At 41.0% G+C, this 26988-nt stretch overlaps 1 protein-coding gene across 1 annotated transcript; it reads left to right on the top strand.

Annotated features, from left to right (window-relative positions):
* Window positions 1-1227: 1227 nt before the first annotated feature.
* Window positions 1228-26757, top strand: LOC124113786 (malectin-B-like). Its single transcript, XM_046474302.2, has 4 exons — window positions 1228-1660; window positions 18050-18229; window positions 18734-18791; window positions 23754-26757. Exons 1-4 carry the CDS (start codon window positions 1274-1276, stop codon window positions 23975-23977), a joined length of 849 nt encoding a protein of 282 aa, XP_046330258.1. The 5' UTR covers window positions 1228-1273; the 3' UTR covers window positions 23978-26757.
* The last annotated feature ends 231 nt before the right edge of the window (window positions 26758-26988 follow it).

Below are 26988 nucleotides of genomic sequence, written 5' to 3'. Positions count from 1 at the left end.
TGGAAGCATTAGTCAGGAAAATATGGATGGGAGAGGTGAATCTTTGTGGGTAGTGGTGTTCTGGTGTGTCAGGGCGTATAGGTTGGACTTGCTCGTGGTTGTATGTGGGAACTATATATATGCATGGCGACGGGTAAGAGTGTAGGATCAATGTGGAAGATATATTTGTTTGTTGTTTAACGCCGCACTCAGCAATATTCCAGCGGTCTGTAAATAATCGAGTCTGAACCAGATTAATTGATATCATGAGCATCAATACCATGACATGCATCAACCAAGTCAGCGAGCCTGACAACCCGATCCCGTTAGTCGCTACCTACGACAAGCATGGGTTGCTGCAGACCTACTCTAACCCGGATCTCCACGGGCGCAGTGTCTAAACGACGACCGCGACAAGACCATAGTATATTAGATATGTTACTGTTATTTGTTTCACATTATGTACCCGTGGAAAGGATGAATGGAAAATACTTACAGTGTGTATTTGCCGCTTTTACTCGTATATTTTTTAGCTGCCGTAAAAATCAAGGAAGTATGAAAGGCGGGCTAACCTTACGGAAATTATTTGGACCATATTGTTACAAATCATTATTATTAATGTCCTATGTATTTCTATTATTTACCTATATTTTGTGTTTTTATTCATAAATTATATTACATTACATCTTAACCAATTTTTAAATCCAACTAATTCGGCAGTTGAAATTAAGGAGAATCGCCCCCTTATAAAATGCTATTCCCTTGTCAAGTCATTTGATTCACATGATCGTGCGTGGCAAGAATGTTACATTTTGCAAGAAAATACGCCATGCAACCATGCATGCACCAATTAATATTTTATTTCGTCTAAATAAAATAATGATTGCATAATTTGATACGAAGAAAAGGCCTGTTCAGGTAATACCCAATTTCTGACACTATCGTTTCGGAAAAATATTTTGCCACACTCTGTAATAAACCCTTTCACCCGGTCCGTGTCATACGAGTTCATACTCAAGCAAATTTCAGCTTTTACGTTAACACTTTCACAAAAAATGATCTACCACTACATTACAGCACACGTACACCACAATATATCTCTACTTGAATATTGATTGACCGAACAGTAGTTAATTGCTCCGGTATAAACTATGTCAAAAGCGGATGATAAAAGATCTGACAAGGTTGGTTATTACACGTCTTTTATCCATTCACGACGACTATTACTCGCGCCTGCGCAGTGTTACTCCTGCCGCGTCATTTCCTTTACGGAAGAGAAGCAAGCGTGGTGGAAATGTTGACCATCGCCGGCTCCGCGATTCAAAGACTAGAACAGTTTTTACACAAACAACATGTGCTATTTAGTGCAGTCTGCGTTCTGTCGCTTGTCGGGCAGTGCATGGGAATCGGAGAGGTTATTTGGGCCGTGAATTGCGGCGGGAGCAGTCACACCGATGTCCAAGGCATCCGTTACCAGGCGGATCCACAGAAAATCGGGCAAGCCTCTGATTATGGCAAAAGTCTTCTGATCCAAAGAGTGGTACCACAGGACCAAATATTGTACCAGACTGAACGCTATCACATGTCCACCTTTGGCTACGACGTTCCACTGTCAAAAGACGGAGACTATGTTATTGTTTTGAAGTTTTCCGAAGTGTGGTTTACAGCGCCGAACAGGAAGGTAATTCACAGGGACCCCCTTCTGTACTGTGCAATACTTTTGTACGATATGCATAATAACTATCAGTTACTGACAAAAGATAATAATAGTAATAATGGTAGAGTCTAATGTCTTTGCAAGCCTCAGGACGACGATGTGCATGTACAAACACAACACTGTCTTTGAATAAATATGTGTGTCAAACGTTTAATAATAATGCATTTTAAACAATGATAATAATAATCCAGTACAGCATGGAGTTGGTGTAAATTAATATCGATCACTGAATATGTTAATCCCTCTGAAATACGTAGAATATAATAAAGATTATATTTGATAATAATGATAACAATCCTACATTATTTTTTGGTAATGATATTTTCATCTCTTAATGGATAGATCTATATATGTTAAGCAAGTAGCATTGATAACGGTGTTAGAACCTACACTGAAACATCGCCCTTAATTGTAATAAAGTTGTTCATTTATAAATCCTATCCTTACTTAGAGCGTCCGTCCGGAGAGCAGAAGGTCCGGGGTTCGATCCCTGACCGCGTCATACCAAAAAGACGTTAAAAGATGGTACTTGTTGTTACCCTGTCTGGCGCTCGGTGTTAAGGGGCTAAAACAAGGACTGGTCGGCTTGGAGTCAGTATGCTGTGTCTGAGTGGTGTATTCATGTTAAACTGCGGCATGGTATCTCAGTGAGCTAGCACTATAAATCGGCATCAGTCCGGACTAGTACAAGCAGCCACACACACACGTGCATGCACGTCGCTATATAAGTGCAATAATCTTGGACGCGGCGTTTCACCATTTCACCTCACCTTGATGAACAAATGCTATAAGGATCAGCGTTAGAAATTGGCACTAGTCCTGTAGTCCTTACCAAACTGCCCAATAGTAAAGGTATCCTAAGGACTAGTAGAAATTGGCCCATTTTAAGGGTTTTGCTATATGTTATCATTATAAGGACTAGTGGACAAAAACTGTTAGCCTCTAACCCTGAGGATATATTTATGGAGGACATGCCAAGCAGTATGGAAATATGTTTTAAACTATATTTTCTGATGGTGTATATACATATATATGTAGTTTTTTTGCATCATACCCTCTGATAATGATAAAACACCCAATTTTGTGATATTCCCGTTTTCCAAATGTGAAAATGATACGCTGAGAAAGATAAAAGAAAGTTATTTTATTAATACTTTCAAACCAAAATTAAATGGCCTGAAATATTTGACTTATTTTATACAATTATTGTATATTTTACTGCCACTACAATACTTATTTCTGTATGTGTCGTACGCCTGCCCTATGCCTGTCTTATTGTGACGTCACAAAGTTAAGATTGCACTATGACGTCATACTATGTTAGAGTGCACTGTGACGTCAAAACAGCATAACGGTATAACTGTATTCGCGAAACAGGTTGAGTGAATTCTGTCTGTCTGTCTGTCTGTCTGTGTCTTTCTGTCTGTCTGTCTATTGACCTTGTGCCATTGATGTTGTATTTAGCACAACTTTACTAAACAGGTTTGAGCAAGTAGGGCCCTACTCATGCCTCATGTTTTATGACGGACTACGACACATGACAAGTGTACAGTTGTGATATATCAAATATCGTAACCTTACTATCACGATAGGCCTGGCTAACAGCAAGGGGTATCCTTACAGCCCTAATTGTGTTACTACAACAAGCTCAACCTTGAGAAAGTACACATGATATAGCCTTTGCTACGCCTAGAGCTATTGTTTGTTAAAAATAGGTCAATTATCATGATTATTGGTTAATTGGATTATGTGTCTTTGGCATGATCCCTGTGTTGGTTGTAAATAGTGACTTACCGTATTTGACTTAATAAGAGCCCCGCTCTTATAAGCGCCCACAGTGACATTTGCTAAGATATCGGCTTGTGAACAATCCCAATTAGCGCCCCTTCCAATTGATCAATGTACACAAGACATGTATTCGCGTATAATACGCACTCATGTGTTATATGCCCCCTCAATTATGGGCAATTAAATTATGGAAAAATATATCTGTCGTACATAAATATTTCAGCATAAATAATGATATTTATCTTTCAACTCAGTTTTTTTCACCAAAATAATATTCTAATAAGAGCCCCCTATTTCTAATTTTGAGAGCGTCCTAGGCTCTTATTACGTCGAATACGGTATTGGATCGGTAGTCAGACTTGGTGACTTGGTTGATAGCCTGTCATCGTAGGGATTCCGGGTTAGAATAAGTCGCCAGCAACATATGCTGGTCGTGAGAGGCCACTTCCTGTATCCGGTGGTCAGGCTCATTGACTTCATTGATGTCGTGTCAACTTACCCTAACAGCCTGGATCGTTGCTCATAATGTCAATCACTGGATTTTCTGGTCGACATTCGATTATTTACACACTGCCGTCATGTGGCTTGATTTTTGCAAAGAGCCATTAAGACACACAACCAGTTAAGAAAGGTACAGAAATCTGCCGGAATGTGATAATGGTAAAAGTAGCCCCAAACCAACTGTCACTCTCACACTTGATTATAACAGGGTAATTACAGCAATCATCTCCTGGGTCATGTCGACCCGGCAGGTGCTTGCTACACTTAGTCAACAACAGTGATGGGCAGGCTCCGTTCCCTGGTGGAATATATTTGTGTTCTTTCAATTTCCTTATTTTGTGACATGGCTAGCCTTGCTCCTAGGCTGTACTGAAAGAAAAGTCCATGGGTGTGTAGTAATTCTATCCTCCCAAAAGGCAAGTCTAGATATGTGGACAGTAAGGACTCCAGTCTCTTATAGGGACAGCTTCTTATTATTTGCATAATCAAGAACTTATGATTTAAGCTAATAATTATTATCTCAGAGTGAGTTTGGTTTTACACCGCTTTTAGCATTATTCCAGCAATATCACGGCGGGGGACACCAGAAGTGGACTTCAAACATTGTACCCATGTCAGGATTTGAACCTGGGTCTTCGGCCTGACGAGCGAACGCTTTAACCACTAGGCTACCCGACAGGCCCTATTGCCTCAGAGACTTGTGCTAGTCTATGTCATGGCACGCACACATATGTACTAATGAGAAAAATGGTTTTCGATCAGGACAATTAGTTGTGTTTGGAAAGAAGAAAGGGTTTGAGTTCTGCATGTTGTTGGCTTCGAGTCAATATGGTGGCTAAATGCTGTGAAGCGTCACACCATGGACAGATGAGAATCTGATTTATTTCTTACAAGGAAATGTTTCAGTACTGAATCTTGCTGAATTGTGTTCATTGTCACATACATTTACAAGTTTGTCAGGGCTCAATTTAAGAAACTTGATTTAACTTGCACCAGGTGCAAAATGTCAGATCCCTGATGACTGTCATGTGTCATGCAGGGTTTTACCTTACTTACAAAAGTGGGGGTCCAGGGGACCCCAAATAATAATTTTAAGGGCCCTTGCAGGCAATATGAGGGTCCTGTAAACTGTTTGTTTTTTAAAATGTCCGGACAGAAAAATTTAAATGTCAGGTAAGCAATATTTTAAAGCGGACATTTGAGATTCCCAATCGGACATGTCCAGCGCATATGACAGTTTCCGGACCCCTGCTGTAAAGTAATGTATTCGTGTAGTGTATTGTACATTTTGATAATTATGCCCACGACCTTTTAGATCGGGGGTATATAGTTATACCAAGGTTCCGTCCGTCCGTCCGTCCAAAAACTTTGTCCGCGCGATTTCTCTATTCAGTAGATTCATCTCAAACTTAGTACATATAATCTGTGTCATATATAGGGGTGCAGTCAAAAGAAAAAAAATGTTTTTATTAATTTTCCATTTTTTTAATGAATTTTTCAAACCCTAACCCTATCCATTTTTTAATTTGAAACTACTGACACACTAGGTGGGTCGGGGGTATTAGTGAGCCACGCTCACTTTTGCCCTTGTTACTTTAGAGTCTGGAATGAATCAATGATCCTGTGGACAGAGGTCAAGATTGATGGCTGAAACAATACGCCCATAACTGCTCTTGATGCGCTGTAGGTACAATGAATATTATCCTGCAGCCTCGGGATGCAAATTCTTTTTCCACGTCCAATCTTAACATTTGTGAGCACTGGACGCCCATTTGTGCATCGCATTAAACCTTTGTCATGGATTACACATAAAACAGGCATTAGTGATGTAATAAAGCTTAAAGGTATTGAGTGTGTTCAAAGACCGATGTTGTGAGGACATGTAAGAGTTAGTAAGACAAAAATTTGAAATCTGTTGACATGCAGTTGGTGCATGTAGACTTAATCATGTTAAGTATTAGGTGCGTTTGTCAGTAATAGGTTGTACTGTATGTTTTATAAAGCTAAATTGAGCCCTGGATCGGTGGCCATTGTTGTTAACACATTTGGTGTTTGGACTGCTGGTATTTGGTCTTTGACCTTTATTTGCTGATTAAAGAAACAACAAACCTTTTGTTCAGTTGTTGATGTTCCTAGAATAATCCTGAGGCTGGATAAGTACAAATTACAGGTAGGTGGTATACATATATAATAGGGGTGGGACAAGTCCAAATTTACTACCCGGGTACCTGACCCCCTATTACCTGACCCTACCTGGGTACCCACTGCAGGTCTCAAGAATTGGGGAGAGAATGTCTGATAGTTTTTGCCTGGGTTGCAGTAAAACAATTAGATACATGTATCAAACTATCAGATCATGCATACACTGAAGTTGACTGAAGCTTTATCTTTACTCAAACATATACAAGTCAAAAGGAATGTGGCATTGTCAGAAAGAAATGCGAAAATTAGCGACTTGTAGTGTAACCACTAAGCCATAGTAAGTTTTTGTCATTAAACAATATATCACTTGACTAACCACTGGTCCGGATAGTCCTGTGGGTAACCGGGTCCTACCTGACCAGAGTATCTGAGTTACCCGTTCCAGCCCTAATATATAACATTTGTATAATATGTGATGTGGCTGATTATGTCATCTGTTTGACAGGCTATTGGTGGGGGTGAATCTGTCAATATGCCTACAGTGTTGGTCATGACGCTTCCTGAGGCGATCCGAGAAGGCCTCACTGCCAAAATTATAGACATTCATTGATAGTGGTTGTATGAGGATAAGGCGTTACAGTATTGTCTACTGATACAAGGCCATGATACAATACATCCATTTACAACCCTGTATCATGTTACATTCAATTGCAAGTCATACTGGTGTAAAAACATGTGAATAATAACAGAAACCAGAGCTCCAGATAAGCTGCGTATCTGCATAAAATACGCATCAGAAATGCAGAAATATGCAGTAAAATAAAATACAAGCGTATCAAATACGCAACGAACATTACAGATACGCTACAAAAATAAAACATGTGCGTATCATCAAAATATTGTGAAGTAACCCTGCGTATTCGATTAGCAAATCAGCAACTTATTTTGAAATTATAAACGGGCATTCCGTCAACCTTGCTAAACTCCACGATGACAGTTACATCACGATCATTTGCCATCACACTTTCTTGTGGAAGTATCGTGGTATTTTTGAGTCCTATAAAGCACTTGAACCCACACAACACCAGTTTGCAGGGACTAGATGAATAGTGTTTTTAAATATTTAACTTCAATACCCACATGTGTAAAAACTAGTGGGTAACAGAAATTTGAATACCCAGATAGGATTACTGATATCCAATGATTTTAAAATGCATGGGTAAAATACCCACAACACCAAAAGCTTATCTGGAGCTCTAGAAACTGTTCATCAATTTGCACATTCTCTAGTGTTTCCCGGTTGGCTATGAATTAATAGCATGACATTCACAGAGTCCTTTAGCCTATATGATATGGTTCTACAATTTCCCATCTTCAAATTCTGAAATATTAAAACGACCCGTGAAGAGCCGGAGTAGAATAGGTCTTCAGCAACCTATGCTTGTCGTAAAAGGGGACTAACGAGATCAGGTGGTCAGGCTCGCTGACTTGGTTGATACATGTCATCTATCCCAATTGCATGGATCGATGCTCATGATGTCAATTACTGGATTGTCTGGTCCAGACTTGATTATTTACAGACTGCCGTCATATAGCTGGAATATTGCAGAGTGCAGCGTTAAACAACAAACAAACAAAATATTGAAAGAAATGATTCACGGTTGTGATTCACTTGCAAAGCGAGAATATATCAACTCATAAATAAAATATATGTACTGTATTGAGATACATGTCGTGACCATGGTAACATGACCCCACTGTATTGTTACATTCTAGCATACAAACATTCATACTCTGAAGCCTGGGTTTAATTCCCCTAATTGAAATGTGTGAAGCCCATTTCTAGTGTCCACTGTCGTGATTATGGTGGAATATCGTTAAAGCAGCATTAAACCTAATTCACTCACTCACTCACCAAAAGTGAGTTGTTGATTGAGAATTGTTAATTTACTCCAGTTGTAAAACTGTTCAACATTTTATCCAAAAAACCCTTGCCCTGAGCCAGGTGGTCTTATGTTCATAGTCACTTAAACTGAGAAAGATTTACATAATGCTTTTTACAACCATGACAACTTTATATTAAGTTACTACTTGCAGTGAAAAAATCAATTTGATTTTGAAAAGGCTTCATATTCTGCTAATAAGTTCAGTTTCCTGGTTGAGGTTCAATACGACCCATGGGGACATACGATAACTACAACCTGTATAAGATTACTGAATAATGCATCAGTAACACTATGCTTGTTGTAAGAGGCGACAAACAGGACCTGGTGGTCAGGCTCGCTGACTTGGTTGATGCATGTCATTGTATCCCATTTGCGTGGATCGATGCTCAGGATATTAATCACTGGATTGTCTGGTCCAGGCTCGATTATTTACAGACCGCCGTCATATAGCTGGAATATTGCTGAGTGCGGCGTTAAACAACAAACAAACAAACAAAACGTAAGTTACTGATAAGAATGCCAGTCAGACTGAATAAGTAGTAAGTAGAAGCCTTGCTGTTAAAAGTGTCAATGGGGCATGGCTTACTTACTTGTCGTGAAGATTATAAAATATGCATTTCTGTGCTAATGACATTTTTGTTAGCAGTTTTAAAACTTAAGTGTTATCACCTATCTGTCCTACAGACCGGATTTACATGCAATAATTTGAAATTAAGAGAGGTTATTGAAATTTGCTCTAATTTTATTCAAGTCAACACAGATCTCACGGTACCCGTGCTCACTCACTCACTCACTCACTCACTCACTCACTCACTCACTCACTCACTCACTCACTCACTCACTCACTCACTCACTCACTCACTCACTCACTCACTCACTCACTCACTCACTCACTCACTCACTCACTCACTCACTCACTCACTCACTCACTCACTCACTCACTCACTCACTCACTCACTCACTCACTCACTCACTCACTCACTCACTCACTCACTCACTCACTCACTCACTCACTCACTCACTCACTCACTCACTCACTCACTCACTCACTCACTCACTCACTCACTCACTCACTCACTCACTCACTCACTCACTCACTCACTCACTCACTCACTCACTCACTCACTCACTCACTCACTCACTCACTCACTCACTCACTCACTCACTCACTCACTCACTCACTCACTCACTCACTCACTCACTCACCAGGGATCTAAATTTCAATAATTGTCATTAAGTATTTACTCACAAAATGTCATTCACCTGGGTATTAATGTTTTCTTTGGGTGTTCAATATATTCTCACTCCTTTGGTACCAGTGTGTTGGCTATTTTACACTAATATTTTTTTGGTGATTCTGCTTAAATGCTGTTTCCGGTAATATACAATATTCCAGTAACACCCAGAATCTTTAATTTTTAATGTTAGGGCACTGACAAGGACTCCTTGATTTTCATGCTTAACTTCGAATGCTGTTTTCCATCGGTTTTCTATGAATAAAAATGAACCCATTTCTGATGTCCACGCCGTGATATTTCTGGAATAATTTAAGGAGGCATTAAACTCAACTCGCTCACCCGCTTAAGAAGAATGATGGCATAATCTGCCTTTCTTTCCTGACACTGGGTATAATTAATAACAGTTGTGATGATCAGGGGTCCGGAAACGGTCATATGCGGCGGACATGTCTGATTGGGAATCCCAAATGTCCGGTTTAAAATATTGCTTACCCGACATTTAATTTTTTCTGTCCAGACAATTTTTAAAACAAACGGGGTCCAAATAATTGATGAGGGTTATCGTATCCCTTCAGCAAATTCAGGTGAATAAACAGGTATAACAAACTTGGTCAATAAAAGTATGAAATTTGATATGAAACATCAATAGACACGATGATTTACCATTTAAAATGTATTTCCTGCTCTCCAAGGCATTGTTTTATATGCAGAGATTAAGATTACCATGTGTATTTTCTCGTACTGATCATGAGTCTACAAGGAAAGATGATAAGGTTTTTAAAATGGAGTGGAGGTTGGAAAGTTCGGGAAAATTGAATTTACCTTGACGACCATGTGTTATCCCCACAGCTGTCTCATATACAATATCTGTAGAATCAGAAAGTGTGACATGTTTGCTAAATATCAATAATAAGTTAAGTTTATGACTTTGAAAATGTCACAGATGTTGAAGCGGGAGTTCAAAGTGATGGGAAATGGCTTTAATTGTTATTAGGAGTGTTGCGATTTCCTGATGTATTTGATATGATACAAGATACACCTACTCATGCATTGATTCATATTTCAGATTTGATTTTCAAAAAGTAATTATTTTCAAACATGTCAAAGTTGTGAAAGAATTCAACCATTGGGATTAGTGTTACCGTACCTCCTACGATAAAAGAGAAACTAGTCCACGACTAGTATAACAACGTATAGGAAAAACTCAGGGTGTCAATCGATTCGACAGTTGATGCAGTGCAATGTCCATAGCCCAGTGCTAACACGTGAGTGACAAATTGTTTAGTTACCAAGCTGCACTTGACAGTATCGCTGTGTGGCGGTGTATTATAGTATCCAGCTCATGACAACCATTGTAGCACTTGGTTATTTCAAAATTATCCTGTAGCCAAGTTACCCTTCAAAAACTTGATTGCCATTCATTAGACAGCCAGATGGTAATGCTGTATGAGGTTGCTTTCTTAACCCTTGTACCTTTAGGGCCTGGCCATTATAAAGTGGGTCAGAGGTTTTTCTTTGTTTTTAATGTATGAATGTAATGACCCTCCCTCATGCTTGTCACATTTGTGGATGACCCTCCCCATGTCCTTGTACATGACCCTCCCCAAGTATGTGTATTATTTTCATGACCCTCTCCTCAAGATATTTTTTGGTTACCGTCCCCAGATTCCTGATACCATCTGTAGAAATTAACATGTTTAGTCCACTAGTCCTTATAATGAGTGAGTGAGTTGGGTTTAACACCGCTTTTAACAGTATTCCAGTTATATCACGGCGTGTCAGCTTAATGTGGGAGGAAAGCCCGAAGTGATGCAGGTCTCAGACGTTTACCACTTCGGTGAAACCCACGAGCACGGGTATGGTGCTGACAAACCTAGACACATAATCGGGGCGATCCGGGATTCGAACCCACAATCATAGGTTTCTGGGGGTGCCCAAGGGACGCAACTCTGCACAAGGAATCGCGGCGTCTTAGACGATTGGGCCACCCGTGCCCCCGCAATGATAATCATAACATATAGCAAAACCCTTAAAAATGGCATATTTCTACTAGTCCTGATGATACCTTAACTGGGCAGTTTGGCAAGGACAATGGGACTAGTGCCAATTTCTAACACAGATGACCCACCCCATTTGCGTATAATAAATGCCTGGTTCCGTATTGACAACCGGGCTAAGCAAGCCTACCTGTGTTATAAATCTTAGTGAATAAGCCTTGGCAAAGATTGGGTTCTTGTTGTTTATATACCCGAAACCACTCACAGTGGCATGCAGCACATGTATAATAAACATAAAATACAAGGTGTTGAGTAGGAGATACAGAGGGATCAGGTCTCGCCCTAAGCCTTGCTGGTGTTTAGCAAGCTGCCCAGGGGAACCACCACTACTTGCTGACTTGGCACATTGTTGTTAATGTATATATAGGGGTGACAGGATAGCATAGTGGTTAAACTGTGTGTTCGCTGGCCAGAGGCCCTGGTTCGATTCCCCACATGGGTACCACGTGTGATTCACTTCTGTTGTCCCCTGCTGTGATATTGCTAGAATATTGCTAAAAGCAGCGTAAATCAAGACTCCCTCACACACTGGTGTCCTCCGCAAATTTGCAACTAAATACGAAAATACGATTTCTTTCTTTAATCATACAGATAATATGCTAATGTAAACAAATATATAAATGACAAGGACTAAAATTTTATAGATACTGGTAAATAGAGAGTCTTTATATGGCCTTACACTCTTACACGAACGTCTCTTGTTTATTGACTGGTTTGAAGTCTTTGGTTGCATCAGTCCAAATGAGACTCTCCACTCATTATTATTGGAAGTTGCTCTTGTCATACCAGAACTAATGGATAAGATCATCAACTGAGTTTCAGAATGGCTGTATATTGTACTGGGGGCAGTGGGGTAGCCTAGTGGTTGGAGTGTTCGCTCATCACTCCGAAGACCCGGGTTCGATTCCCCATTGTACATTGGTACAATGTGTGAAGCCCACGTCTGATGTATCCCCACCATGATATTGATGGAATATTACTAAAAGGAGCGTAAAACTATGCTCACCCATCCACCCAAAACCCACCTACCCGAAACACTCACTCACTCACTCACTCACTCACTCACTCACTCACTCACTCACTCACTCACTCACTCACTCACTCACTCACTCACTCACTCACTCACTGTAGATGATTCCTATCATTACCTGATTTACAGTCAATTTAATTGATTAACACATGCTGGATTTAGTCCCTATGTATGCATCAAGCATGGCAAGGGGCATTGTTGTGAAACAATGAGGGATGATGTACGACGTGGCCCCTCGTCAGACCAGGTGAGCCCGGAGTGATCAGGTGCTGATCACACAGCTGCTTCCATGATGCGCAAGTCCTTCCTCCTTTGTCTTCCACGTGACTGTTGTGATTAATTAGCCTCCTGGGTTTTTCATCATGCTAAGTCCTCATAATTTGTTTGTGTCGATACTGGAGTTTAATGCTAGGGTATTGTGTTGGTAGAATAAGTGTTGTGTGGTTGGACGAGTACTGTAATGCAGATAAGTGTTTTAGAGGAATCGATACGTTGGGAACACTAATCCAGCTTTAGAAATTGCCACTAGTCCTGTAGTCCTTAATTACCACACTGCCCAATAGTTAAGGTATCCTAAGAAATAGTAGAAATTTGCCTGTTTCAAGGGTTTTACAATATGTTATTGTAAGGACGAGCTGACTAAAACTGTTAGTTTCCACACTGCTAACCCAGGGTTTGGAAAGTGTCACCCAGAGAAAATAGAGAAATGTTTGGCCTTTGTTTAGTCAGCTGTAGTGTCCACAAGTGTTATTGTTTAATGCTTATTGGCATATTTTAATGTCCCCTTGAGGATTGTTGCACCTGAACTGTTCAGCTGTGACTTCATTGCAAATTATTGAAATTCAATCTTGCCGTCCCCTCATGTGTGAATATCCCCAGTAAGACAACAGCACGTCAGCTGCAAACTTGGATGGCGATACAGAGCTGGAGGATGGGGTGGTGGTCGGGAGGCGGGGGGGGGATTGACATATTGGAGAAAGGGTTGACTCTCAAGGGATGAATGCCGTTGTCAGGTGGCCTTTGGCATTGTGTTTCTAGAGACAAGTTATTGTAATATTGTTTCCAGGGGCAAGTTATTGTAATATTGTTTCTAGAGACATGTTATTGTAATGTTGGTTCTAGGGACACGTTATTGTAATATTGTTTCTAGGGCCAAGTTATTGTAATATTGTTTCTAGAGACATGTTATTGTAATGTTGTTTCTAGGGACAAGTTATTGTAATATTGTTTCCAGGGGCAAGTTATTGTAATATTGTTTCTAGGGGCAAGTTATTGTAATATTGTTTCTAGAGACATGTTATTGTAATGTTGGTTCTAGGGACACGTTATTGTAATATTGTTTCTAGGGCCAAGTTATTGTAATATTGTTTCTAGAGACATGTTATTGTAATGTTGTTTCTAGGGACAAGTTATTGTAATATTGTTTCCAGGGGCAAGTTATTGTAATATTGTTTCTAGGGGCAAGTTATTGTAATATTGTTTCTAGAGACATGTTATTGTAATGTTGGTTCTAGGGACACGTTATTGTAATATTGTTTCTAGGGCCAAGTTATTGTAATATTGTTTCTAGAGACATGTTATTGTAATGTTGTTTCTAGGGACAAGTTATTGTAATATTGTTTCCAGGGGCAAGTTATTGTAATATTGTTTCTAGGGGCAAGTTATTGTAATATTGTTTCTAGAGACATGTTATTGTAATGTTGGTTCTAGGGACACGTTATTGTAATATTGTTTCTAGGGCCAAGTTATTGTAATATTGTTTCTAGAGACATGTTATTGTAATGTTGGTTCTAGGGACACGTTATTGTAAAATTGTTTCTAGGGCTAAGTTATTGTAATATTGTTTCTAGAGACATGTTATTGTAATGTTGTTTCCAGGGGCAAGTTATTGTAATATTGTTTCTAGGGACAAGTTATTGTAATATTGTTTCCAGGGGCAAGTTATTGTAATATTGTTTCTAGGGACACGTTATTGTAATATTGTTTCTAGGGACAAGTTTTTGTTATATTGTTTCTAGGGACAAGTTATTGTAATATTGTTTCCAGGGGCAAGTTATTGTAATATTGTTTCTAGGGACACGTTATTGTAATATTGTTTCTAGGGACAAGTTATTGTTATATTGTTTCTAGGGACAAGTTATTGTAATATTGTTTCTAGGGACACGTTATTGTAATATTGTTTCTAGGGGCAAGTTATTGTAATATTGTTTCTAGTGGCAAGTTTCGAGCTTGGTGAGATTGGTATTGGTACTTTGTGGTAAATATGTCAATAATCAAACGAAACTTTTATGAATTGTTTAGTTAACACCAGCCTGCTTTTTTAACAGATTAATTCCCGTAAAATAATATCTCAGTAATCAAATGTAACATATTGAAATAGTCTAGTTGCTGATATTTATATGTTTAACAAAGTGATTCTCATAATCATCATGATCATATTACTGGTAATATATGTGTAATCAAAGAAATATAAGTTGCAAGTTGTCTTGTTGATGACATTAAGAGAGTGATACTGGATACTGTAATTGATATGGCTTGTAGGGTCATTTCTCAACTGCCCGACAGAATATTAAAAACAATCTGGTTCTAATATTGGAAGTAAATAAATCACAACCGTGGTACAGAGGAAGGTATCCATAACTAACCAGGGCTCCAGATATTTTGGATGGTCCATTGATCGTTACTTACATGTTATCATTCACAATGGGTATTGATAGTTTTCTTGTCTTCCACATACATATTGTCATAATTTCCACATCGATTTCTGCCTTTTCTCCCAATACCGATAGTCATATCTCTCCCTCTTTTGGATGCGATCGTTCGGCCATTCTGTTTATCTATGTTGCCCAGCTACACCTACGGTGAACATCTCACAAAACACCTCCCTCTGAAAATTAACATCCAATTTATGACGTCATCAAGTTGCAAACGGATGTTCGAATCTCCAGAAATGACGTCATGATAGAACAATGTTTTATCATTGCATAAACAACGCTTTGTTCTCCATTGTTTTTTTGTGATTTATCACATAGTTATCTTTTATATAATAAGAATGGCCTTTTGATGAATTTTGTTTGCAATATCTCCTAATTTGAAAAAAACCAAACCTTGATCAATCAGAACTGGCGAGCAGTGTTTTAACCTCAACGACAAACAAGAGAAACTTCTAGCTTACCAATTGTAATTTAAGCCAGTATTATATGAGACAGTTTATGGTTCATTCAATAGTAGGAAGTTGAGGCCTTGATTTACAATGTATTTATTCGTCAGTTTGTCAGCAATACTTGAGAGAGTATGATCAGATGATAGTAATTTACACAAACATAGGATCATTTCCACTTTCATGCAGTTGACAAGTGGATATTCTTCCTAGTTCACCATACACCACATATAATCTGGCGTTGACTGTTTTAACTGTATGACTATATATTGACAATATTTCTCAAAAGCCCCATATTTCCAAACCATAATACAGTGAGGCTGAACAAGTTTTCCAAATAGTTTAAACTGACAATCAATAGGTATTTCCAGCAGTCTTACTTTTCTAAATAAAGCATACATGGCTGCTGGCCCTTGATGCCTGCCTCATCTGTCAGACATTTCTGGGCTTGATAACTTTTTCCGGTGTTTGTAAACAAGACCCCAAGATAAACATATTCTTTCACATTCTGGAGAACATCACTATTTGACATAGAATTGAATGCCCATTTGACAACAGTTTAAATATCACAATGTTTGACTTGGCAGCATATTCTTTGAGATTTCAATTTTAGATTGTTCTTCAATTATAGTTAAACATTTTCTAAGGTCGCCTGGAGTTTCTGCCATTAAAACAGTGTCATCAGCTGTTCATACAAACTTAGGAAACTGATAATGTAATTATAAAAAAACGTTTCTGGATCATTTAGGTTCAGTGCTAAAAAAAGCGGTGACACATGCTCTCCTTGTTGTACCCCAGTATTGGAATGGAGAAAACCCTGTTACATCGCCAGTCTGTGAAACTCAAGAATTAATTTTAGGATGCATGTTAGAGGTTACATTAACAATTATTCCTTATCTCACCCTTAATCAAACCTATCTGGCTGAAAATTCTGTAACAGATTAATGTAGGCTTTCGCCACAGCTGATATTCTTTTACAATTTCCCAAATGGGAATGAAAGATTTCAGTTATCATCCTCAATTATCCAGGGTATTATATGGCCATGCTATCATGATAAACACCCTGGACCCAGTGATAGCTTCATGTTGAGCCTGATTCAGATGTCAGTTAGACATAGGACCTGTGGAGGTGTGACATCACTTCTGAAATGGAGCTGTGTGGCAAATTGATCCATGTCATATTAGATCGGAGGTATTGTACCGTATTTTCTTGAGTATAATGCACACTTTTTCCCCCAAAAACACAGCTGTGTAGAAGGGGGTGCGCATTATATAAGAAATAATGAGTTTTGATGTTTTTTTCCCCATGGAAAGATATTACCGTGAGCACGTAACACCGGAAATACCATGTCAACAAATACATACTGAAGTACGCAAATTAATCATGTAATTACACTGTCCGGCTATAAAAAGTGTTCTTTAAATAGTTTTTCTCCAAATACCGAATCGGCTAGAGGGTTATACATGGGTGCGCACTATACCATGTGTACTCAAGAAAATACGGCACTCTTGATAGTGGTTAGTTGAGGATGATCAGTCCTACAAGCAGTACTCTTAAAGGTCAATGTTATTATCTGGTTTTCTATTATTGCATTGAAAAGCAATGCTGAAGAAAATTAAAAAATCACTATTTGTTAATTTTTAATTTTTTTAAATCTTTAATTGCCTGCCAGTCGTGATATTGCTGATTCAATGTTAAATTTTTTACTCACCTGATCACTGATTACCTGCCATGAGTACTAAGTTGAATAACTTGGTAAGTTCTTAGGGAAAAAAACCTCACCATTAGCTGGGCGACACTGCTGACTTGAAAGGTAAACAAATGCTGGTCCATTGGTGCCAATTCAGCAGTAATTTTAAGATACAGGTGGTCTTTGCAAAACTGGAAATTGTAAAATGTCAGTCTCTTTATGAGAAATTAGAAGAATACTTGTGATATGTTTGTGTGAACGCTTACTCTTATGTTTAATTTTGTACGGCAATTTGTCAATGGGGCCATGGAGTTTCCTGTAACACTTGACCCTAATACCTGAAATTGAATATGTTGAACACTTAACCTGTGGAGATCCGGGTTCAGCAACCCCTGCTTGTCGTAAGAAGCGACCAACGGGATCGGGTGGTCAGGCTCGCTGACTTGGTTGTTGCATGTCATCGTATCCAAATTGCGTAGATTGCTCATAATGTCAGACCCGTGAATTGGTCTTCAGCAACCCATGCTTGCCATAAAAGGCGACTATGCGTGTCGTCAGAGGCGACTAACAGGATTGGGTGGTCAGGCTTGCTGACTTGGTTCATGCATGTCATCTTATCCCAATTTTGTGGATTGATGCTCATGATGTCAGTCACTGGATTGTCTAGTCCAGACTCAATTATTTACAAACCGCTGTTATATAGCTGGAATATTGCTGAGTTGGGCGTTAAACAACAAACACAAATGAACACTTGACACATTGCTGCATCAATGATTCACTTGAATCAATTTATTTTTCAGGTTTTTGACGTAGTGTTAAATGGCGAGCATACCATCGTCAGTGAGCTGGATATATACAGTCGAGTGGGCCGGGGTGTTGCACATGATGAGATTGTTGCATTCTCTGTCAAAGGAGGCAAACTACGAGTTAACGGAGAGACGTCGCAGATTGATGGAAAGTTAACGGTTGAGTTTATCAAGGTAAGGTGTCCGAAAGAAATCAGTTGTTAGAGACGACAAACAGGATTGGATGGTCAGACTTGCTGACTTGGTTGATGTATGTCATCATATCCAAATTGCCTGGATTGATGCTCATGACGTCAATTACTGGATTGCCTGTTCCAGACTCAAGTATTTTTCAGACCGCCGTCATATTGCTTGAATATTGCTGAGAGCGGCGTTATAGAACAAACAACAAACAAACAAACAAATAGTAAGCAGGTCGAAGGAAACCATTTCGTACTTTCGTACAAATATATGTGACATGGATGATGATGATCGTGGGGGTTCAGATGCTAAGAATATATAGTTTATAACACATATATCAGAAAGTAGGTCCTTATCATGTCAGAAATAATGTTTAAACTACTCTGCTAATGAACAAACAAAATGAAATTTTAGAATCGAAAATGAATATTAAATGTTCCACTAATGTAAGTATTCATGGAATTATGTTTTAGCTAAATCCTGATATGTTCTTTTCAGGGAGATTATGACAACCCCAAAGTGAACGCTATCTATGTGATGAAAGGAACTTTAGATGGTGAGTGACTTTATCATTTTTGTAATATTATGTTGTCTTTGCAAGTTCAAAGGGCATGTGAGACTGGACTAAGGCCATGCTATTTGAGGAGCATGTGAGACTGGACTAAGGCGGTGCTATTTGAGGGGCATGTGAGACTGGACTAACGCGGTGCTATTCAAGATGCATTTGAGACTGGACTATGGCGGTGCTATTCAAGGGGCATGTGAGACTGGACTAAGGCCATGCTATTTGAGGAGCATGTGAGACTGGACTAAGGCCATGCTATTTGAGGAGCATGTGAGACTGGACTAAGGCGGTGCTATTTGAGGGGCATGTGAGACTGGACTAAGGCTGTGCTATTTGAGGGCATGTTAGACTGGACTAAGGCGGTGCTATTTGAGGGGCATGTGAGACTGGACTAACGCGGTGCTATTTGAGGAGCATGTGAGACTGAACTAAGGCTGTGCTATTCAAGGGGCATGTGAGACTGGACTAAAGCGGTGTTATTTGAGGGGCGTGTGAGACTGGACTGAGGTCATGCTATTCTAGGGGCATGTAAAACTGGACTAAGGCTGTGCTATTTGAGAGGCATGTTAGACTGGACTAAGGCGGTGCTATATGAGGGGCATGTGAGACTGGACTAACGCGGTGCCATTTAAGGGGCATGTGAGACTGGACTGAGGTCATGCTATTCTAGGGACATGTGAGACTGGACTAAGGCGGTGCCATTTAAGGGACATGTGAGACTGGACTAAGGTCTTGCTATTTGAGGGGCGTGTGAGACTGGACTAAGGCCATGCTATTTGAGGAGCATGTGAGACTGGACTAAGGCCATGCTATTTGAGGAGCATGTGAGACTGGACTAAGGCGGTGTTATTCTAGGGACATGTGAGACTGGACTAAGGTCTTGCTATTTGAGGGGCGTGTGAGACTGGACTAAGGCCATGCTATTTGAGGAGCATGTGAGACTGGACTAAGGCCATGCTATTTGAGGAGCATGTGAGACTGGACTAAGGCGGTGCTATTTGAGGGGCATGTGAGACTGGACTAACGCGGTGCTATTTGAGGGGCATGTGAGACTGAACTAAGGCTTTGCTATTCAAGGGGCATGTGAGACTGGACTAAAGCGGTGCTATTTGAGGAGCATGGGAGACTGGACTAAGGCTGTGCTATTTGAGGGGCGTGTTAGACTGGACTAAGGCGGTGCTATTTGAGGAGCATGTGAGACTGGACTAACGCAGTGCTTTTCAAGATGCATTGAGACTGGACCATGGCGGTGCTATTCAAGGGGCATGTGAGACTGGACTAAGGCCATGCTATTTGAGGAGCATGTGAGACTGGACTAAGGCCATGCTATTTGAGGAGCATGTGAGACTGGACTAAGGCGGTGCTATTTGAGGGGCATGTGAGACTGGACTAAGGCTGTGCTATTTGAGGGGCATGTTAGACTGGACTAAGGCGGTGCTATTTGAGGGGCATGTGAGACTGGACTAACGCGGTGCTATTTGAGGAGCATGTGAGACTGAACTAAGGCTGTGCTATTCAAGGGGCATGTGAGACTGGACTAAAGCGGTGTTATTTGAGGGGCGTGTGAGACTGGACTAAGGCTGTGCTATTCAAGGGGCATGTGAGACTGGACTAAAGCGGTGTTATTTGAGGGGCGTGTGAGACTGGACTGAGGTCATGCTATTCTAGGGGCATGTAAGACTGGACTAAGGCGGTGCTATTTGAGGGGCATGTGAGACTGGACTAACGCGGTGCCATTTAAGGGGCATGTGAGACTGGACTGAGGTCATGCTATTCTAGGGACATGTGAGACTGGACTAAGGCGGTGCCATTTAAGGGACATGTGAGACTGGACTAAGGTCTTGCTATTTGAGGGGCGTGTGAGACTGGACTAAGGCCATGCTATTTGAGGAGCATGTGAGACTGGACTAAGGCCATGCTATTTGAGGAGCATGTGAGACTGGACTAAGGCGGTGTTATTCTAGGGACATGTGAGACTGGACTAAGGTCTTGCTATTTGAGGGGCGTGTGAGACTGGACTAAGGCCATGCTATTTGAGGAGCATGTGAGACTGGACTAAGGCTGTGCTATTTGAGGAGCATGTGAGACTGGACTAAGGCGGTGCTATTTGAGGGGCATGTGAGACTGGACTAACGCGGTGCTATTTGAGGGGCATGTGAGACTGAACTAAGGCTTTGCTATTCAAGGGGCATGTGAGACTGGACTAAAGCGGTGCTATTTGAGGAGCATGGGAGACTGGACTAAGGCTGTGCTATTTGAGGGGCGTGTTAGACTGGACTAAGGCGGTGCTATTTGAGGAGCATGTGAGACTGGACTAACGCAGTGCTTTTCAAGATGCATTGAGACTGGACCATGGCGGTGCTATTCAAGGGGCATGTGAGACTGGACTAAGGCCATGCTATTTGAGGAGCATGTGAGACTGGACTAAGGCCATGCTATTTGAGGAGCATGTGAGACTGGACTAAGGCGGTGCTATTTGAGGGGCATGTGAGACTGGACTAAGGCTGTGCTATTTGAGGGGCATGTTAGACTGGACTAAGGCGGTGCTATTTGAGGGGCATGTGAGACTGGACTAACGCGGTGCTATTTGAGGAGCATGTGAGACTGAACTAAGGCTGTGCTATTCAAGGGGCATGTGAGACTGGACTAAAGCGGTGTTATTTGAGGGGCGTGTGAGACTGGACTGAGGTCATGCTATTCTAGGGGCATGTAAGACTGGACTAAGGCTGTGCTATTTGAGAGGCATGTTAGACTGGACTAAGGCGGTGCTATTTGAGGGGCATGTTAGACTGGACTAACGCGGTGCCATTTAAGGGGCATGTGAGACTGGACTGAGGTCATGCTATTCTAGGGACATGTGAGACTGGACTAAGGCGGTGCCATTTAAGGGACATGTGAGACAGGAGTAAGACGGTGTTATTCTAGGGACATGTGAGACTGGACTAAGGTCTTGCTATTTGAGGGGCGTGTGAGACTGGACCAAGGTCATGCTATTCTAGGGGCATGTAAGACTGGACTAAGGCTGTGCTATTTGAGGGGCATGTTAGACTGGACTAAGGCGGTGCTATTTGAGGGGCATGTGAGACTAGACAAAGGCGGTGCTATTTGAGGGGCATGTGAGACTGAACTAAGGCTTTGCTATTCAAGGGGCATGTGAGACTGGACTAAGGCGGTGCCATTTAAGGGGCATGTGAGACTGGACTGAGGTCATGCTATTCTAGGGACATGTGAGACTGGACTAAGACGGTGCCATTTAAGGGACATGTGAGACAGGAGTAAGACGGTGTTATTCTAGGGGCATGTGAGACTGGACTAAGGCCGTGCTATTCTAGGGACATGTGAGACAGGAGTAAGACGGTGTTATTCTAGGGGCATGTGAGACTGGACTAAGGCCGTGCTATTCTAGGGACATGTGAGACTGGACTAAGGCCGTGCTATTCTAGGGGCATGTGAGACTGGACTAAGGTCGTGCTATTCAAGGGGCATGTGAGACTGGACTAAGGTCATGCTATTCAAGGGGCGTGTGAGACTGAACCTAGGCCGTGCTATTCACAGTACAGAGTTGCACCATGCATGTTTGCACTTGTTAATTCCTGGAAAGCTCCAAGGCCATGCTTGTTGGTCACATGGTACGCTATGTCATACATGGGGATTTCAGGTAAAATTGGCCCCCAGTACCCTTTGTTTGTCTTAAGAGGTGACTTATATGCAGTTACATGTGATACTTGATTGAATTCATTGATGGCATGTCACTGTATGTTTATGCATGTCACTATATAAATGCAATAATCTTGCACTAATAATAATAACAACAACAACGCAATGTCAAACCCAATTTCACCACCTCTGGTTAACATCTACTTGACATTTAGGCTTCTCTGCTACACCTGCACTTGTCATGCGGACAAGGAGTGATAGAACTGAAGTGCAAGACAAATCTATGTTAAACACAACTCTAACTTGTTCATTGTCAACACTTCAATGATACATATGCACCCCATTCCTCCATGATCACACATGAATACATATGGACGAAAAAAGCAGTGTAGAAGAGATGCATGTCCATTTTAAGTTGATCAAAAGCCCTACTTCATTCGTGAGAGTCGCCTCTCTAATGTAGTGGTCTAATGGTAGAGCGTCCGCCCGGAAAGTGGAAGGTCTGGTGTTTAACAGATAGTACTTGTTACCCTGCCTGGTGCTCGGCTGTATTAAAGGGGCTAAAAACAACAATTGGTTGGCTCGGAGTCAGTATACTGTGTCTGAGTGGGGTATTCATGTTAAACTTCGGCATGGTATCTCAATGGTCCAGCTCTATCAAATCCAGACTGGTACAAGCAGCCACACACATGCAGGTCGCTATAAAAGTGCAATAATCTTGGCTGCGACGTTGAACCCATTTCACCTGACTCCATGCGTGAATATTGTGAGATTCTAACATTGTCCTATAATGTTGTGGAGTAGATCGATGCAAGGATATAGCATGTTGCCCATGTTGTCGTTTGTGTAATGTAATCTCCGTCTTCATTGGTCTCGGCACTCACTGGTTTCCATAGCAGAAACCATGCTCTGGCTTGATTCATTGGTTTGATGATGGCTTGATAATCAGACCCATGAAGATCCGTGTTAGAATAGGTCTTCAGCAACCCATGCTTGCCGTAAAAGGTGACTATGCTTGTCGCAAGAGGCAATGAACGGGATCGGGTGGTCAGACTCGTTGACTTGGTTGATGCATGTCATCGTATCCGAATTGCATGGATCGATGCTCATGTCAATCACTGGATTGTCTGGTCCATACTCAATTATTTACAGACCGCCGTCATATAGCTGGAATATTGCTGAGTGCGGCGTTAAACAACAAACAAGCAAACAAGCAAACAAACAAACACACTATGAACAGGTAGTCTTTCAATGAGCATATGTACATATTAACTCTACTGTGCACTATTTCACCAGAAGTACCAAAGTTACCTGCCCTTCCTGGTGACTCTTCAAGGGAAGAGGTAGAGGAGGAAGAAGAGGAGGAAGTGGTGCCAGGAAAAACCCCAAAGTCTCGTCGCCCTTCAGGACCAAAAGTCAAAGACCCGTATGCAGCAGACGACACCAGCACTATGTTATTACCAGTCTTTGTAGCGATAGGAGCCTTCATTCCATTGCTATTTTGTTTATGTAAATTGTAGAAATAAATGTGGGTCTTTTGTAATCAAGGCAAGACTGAGTTGTGCATACTGCCAGAAAACTCCAGTCCCTGGCCAAATCTGCAAGAAGAACCCCCATCTTAGAAGTGAATCGTCATGTCCAAATTCAAAAATTTTCAAGCAACAGTTCTTGAGCTAATTTCGATTTTTCTTAAACTGGTTTCCGCATTAAGTTCTTTATTACAAGTAACAGCCCCTCATTAACTTAAGCAAGACGAATATTGTCAATTGATTTACCGTTTCCATGGTTACTAGAGAGATGGCTGGTTTGATTTTAATGAAGTAATTTTTGCCAATCACTTACTGGATTGTACTCTCATATCATGATGACTGATAAACACAAATTCAAAATTTTGTAAGGACCTTATTTTGCATTTTAGTTTGTTCCAGATTTGACCAGGGACCGAGTCTAAATGTGTCCACCAGTGCATATATATGTCATCAGGGATTATGTTATTGTCAGTGGATTTATTTATGGTTGATCATGTCTGAGTTCTTTATGAAAGAACATGTTGCTCAGTGCTTCTAATACCAATCTAGAATTTATTCCATTAAGTTAATGGTGTAGGACAGATACAGTCAGTTTCACAAGGATATCCTTAGGTCAGTGTGTACATCCAGGAATAGACTTAGAACTAATATTGTAGCTTGGGACTAATGTGACATAGTCAAGGTGTCCTGAACTTAGAAGATGTGTCACAGTATTCTGATAGCTAATAGACTAGTGCAGAGGTATGCAAAAGGCTAGTAGACTAGTGTCAAGGTATATTGAATGCTTGTCAGCTTGTGTCAAGGTATCCTGAAGGCTAGTGGACTAGTTTGAAGGTATCCTGGAGGTTAGTAGACTATGTGAAGGTAGCCTGGATATCTCGAAGGCTCATCAACTAGTGTCAAGGTATCCTGAAGGCTAGTATCTTGGAGGCTAGTAGACTCTTGTCTCTTGATATCTTGAAGGCTATTCGGCTAGTGTCAAAGTATCCTCAAGGATAGTTGACTAGTGTCAAGGTTTCCTGGAGGTTAGTAGACCAGTGTCTCGATATCTTGAAGGCTAGTCGGCTAGTGTCAAAGTATCCTCAAGGATAGTTGACTAGTGTCAAGGTTTCCTGGAGGTTAGTAGACCAGTGTCTCGATATCTTGAAGGCTAGTCGGCTAGTGTCCAGGTATCCTGAAGACTAGTAGACTGGTGCCTCAATGTTAATGAATGCTAGTCGACTAGTGGAGATATCCTGAAGGCTAGTAGACTAGTGTTAAGGTTAACTGGAGGCTAGTAGACTAGTGTCTCGATATTTTGAAGGCTAGTCAGCTAGTGTCAAGGTATCCTCAAGTATAGTGCACTAGTGTCAAGGTTTCCTGGAGGCTAGTAGACTAGTGTCTCGATATCTTGAAGCCTAGTCGGCTAGTGTCCAGGTATCCTGAAGGTTAGTAGACTAGTTTTTCAATATCTTGAAGGCTTGTCGACTAGTGTAGATATTAAGTGCAGAGGTATCCTGAAGTCTAGTAGGCTATGTAGTTGCACACTGACTAGTGTCCTGATGCTAATAGACTAGTGTGAAGATATCTTGAAGGCTATTAGACTAGTTATAGGGTACCCCGAGGCCGAATATTCTCCTGTCGTGGTATCGTGTGGAATATCACTGGAAACAAGTAATCTGCTCCACCTCAATTCCTTCTCTGAAATGTATGTGCAGTACACATGACTCTTCTTCATACAGGGGCGGTCGGGTAGCCTAGTGGTTAAAGCTCATCACGCCGAAGACTTGGGTTCAATTCCCGACATGGGTACAATGTGTGAAGCCGATTTCTGGTGTCCCCCGCCCTGATATTGCTGGAATATTGCTAAAAGCGGCGTAAAAACGATACTCACTCACTCTTCTTCATACAATCTAAACCCTTTCTTCACTTCCACAGTTGAGACATGAATTAAGTTTATTCATTAAAAGGCCCTGTGGCAAGTCAATACAAGCAGATGCTCACCTACTTGGCTGAGAATGACTGTCCACCAGAAAGATATGTCTTTAGCTGACTCTTGAACATGTGAGCTCAGAGCCCAACAGAAGAGAAGAAAATGGATGATGTTTGCCTCGTGTTAAATCATTTGCTCGTCATGCTGAAGGTCTGGGTTCAATTCCCCACGTGGGTACTATGTGTGAAGCCCAGTTTTTGTGTCCCTCACCATGATATAGGTGGAATATTGCTAAAAGTTGCGTAAAACCCAACTCACTCAATCACACATTCAAGTTAGGGAGAAAGGATAAAACGATGCACAGAATCTCTGATGCACAGTGATATGTGACCTTCGATACGATACATGATACATATGTAAGTGTATCGCAATGCATGACAATACAAAATAACTTTTTCAAAAAATAAATAGGGATAAACTTGGGCTTGAAAAGCTGCCCGTATCCTACAAAGGAGCTGTTTGGTATCATTTTGCCTTCTCTTCTTTTCGTTTTTGTGATGGAGTCAGAACGCTGGACAAGAAGAAAGAGGCTGTCACCATTTTTCATTCATCTGAAGTACACAAGTATTTCTGTTCATGGCTTCGTGTTGTAATTCTGGCGTAATGGGATATACGTATCATATCAGACCCTGTGTATTGAGATATGTATTGTGGCATGCCATACTGTTGCAGCCTTATGGGAGAAAGAGTGTAAAGGTGTACAATGCTCAAATTAAGTGAGTGAGTTGGGTTTAACGCCACTTTTAACAGTATTCCAGTTATATCTCGGCATGTCAGCTTAATGTGAGAGGAAAGCCCGAAGTAATGCAGGTCTCAGGACGTTTACCACTTCGGTGAAACCCACGAGCACGGGTATGGTACTGACAAACCTAGAAACATAATCGGGGCCAACAGGGATTCGAACCCACAATCATAGGTTTCTGGGGTGCCCAAGGGACGCAACTCTGCACAGCCAATCGCGGTGCTTAGACGACTGGGCCACCCGTGCCCCCTCAAATTAATCAAGAAAGTCAGAGTGTCCGGTTATGAG

Source organism: Haliotis rufescens, unplaced genomic scaffold (assembly GCF_023055435.1).
Source record: "Haliotis rufescens isolate VD_foot unplaced genomic scaffold, xgHalRufe1.0.p SCAF_38, whole genome shotgun sequence".
Classification (NCBI taxonomy): Eukaryota; Metazoa; Mollusca; class Gastropoda; order Lepetellida; family Haliotidae; genus Haliotis; species Haliotis rufescens.
This window is presented reverse-complemented; position numbering and strand designations above follow the sequence as displayed.

What these genes read in the sequence shown, in the direction of transcription:
- LOC124113786 (XM_046474302.2), top strand. Translation starts at nt 1,274, where the DNA reads ATGTTGACCATCGCCGGCTCCGCGATTCAAAGACTAGAACAGTTTTTA. An exon ending in TTACAGCGCCGAACAGGAAG is followed by an intron (nt 1,661 to 18,049) that starts GTAATTCACAGG and finishes TTTATTTTTCAG; the next exon opens with GTTTTTGACGTAGTGTTAAA. An exon ending in GATGAAAGGAACTTTAGATG is followed by an intron (nt 18,792 to 23,753) that starts GTGAGTGACTTT and finishes CTATTTCACCAG; the next exon opens with AAGTACCAAAGTTACCTGCC.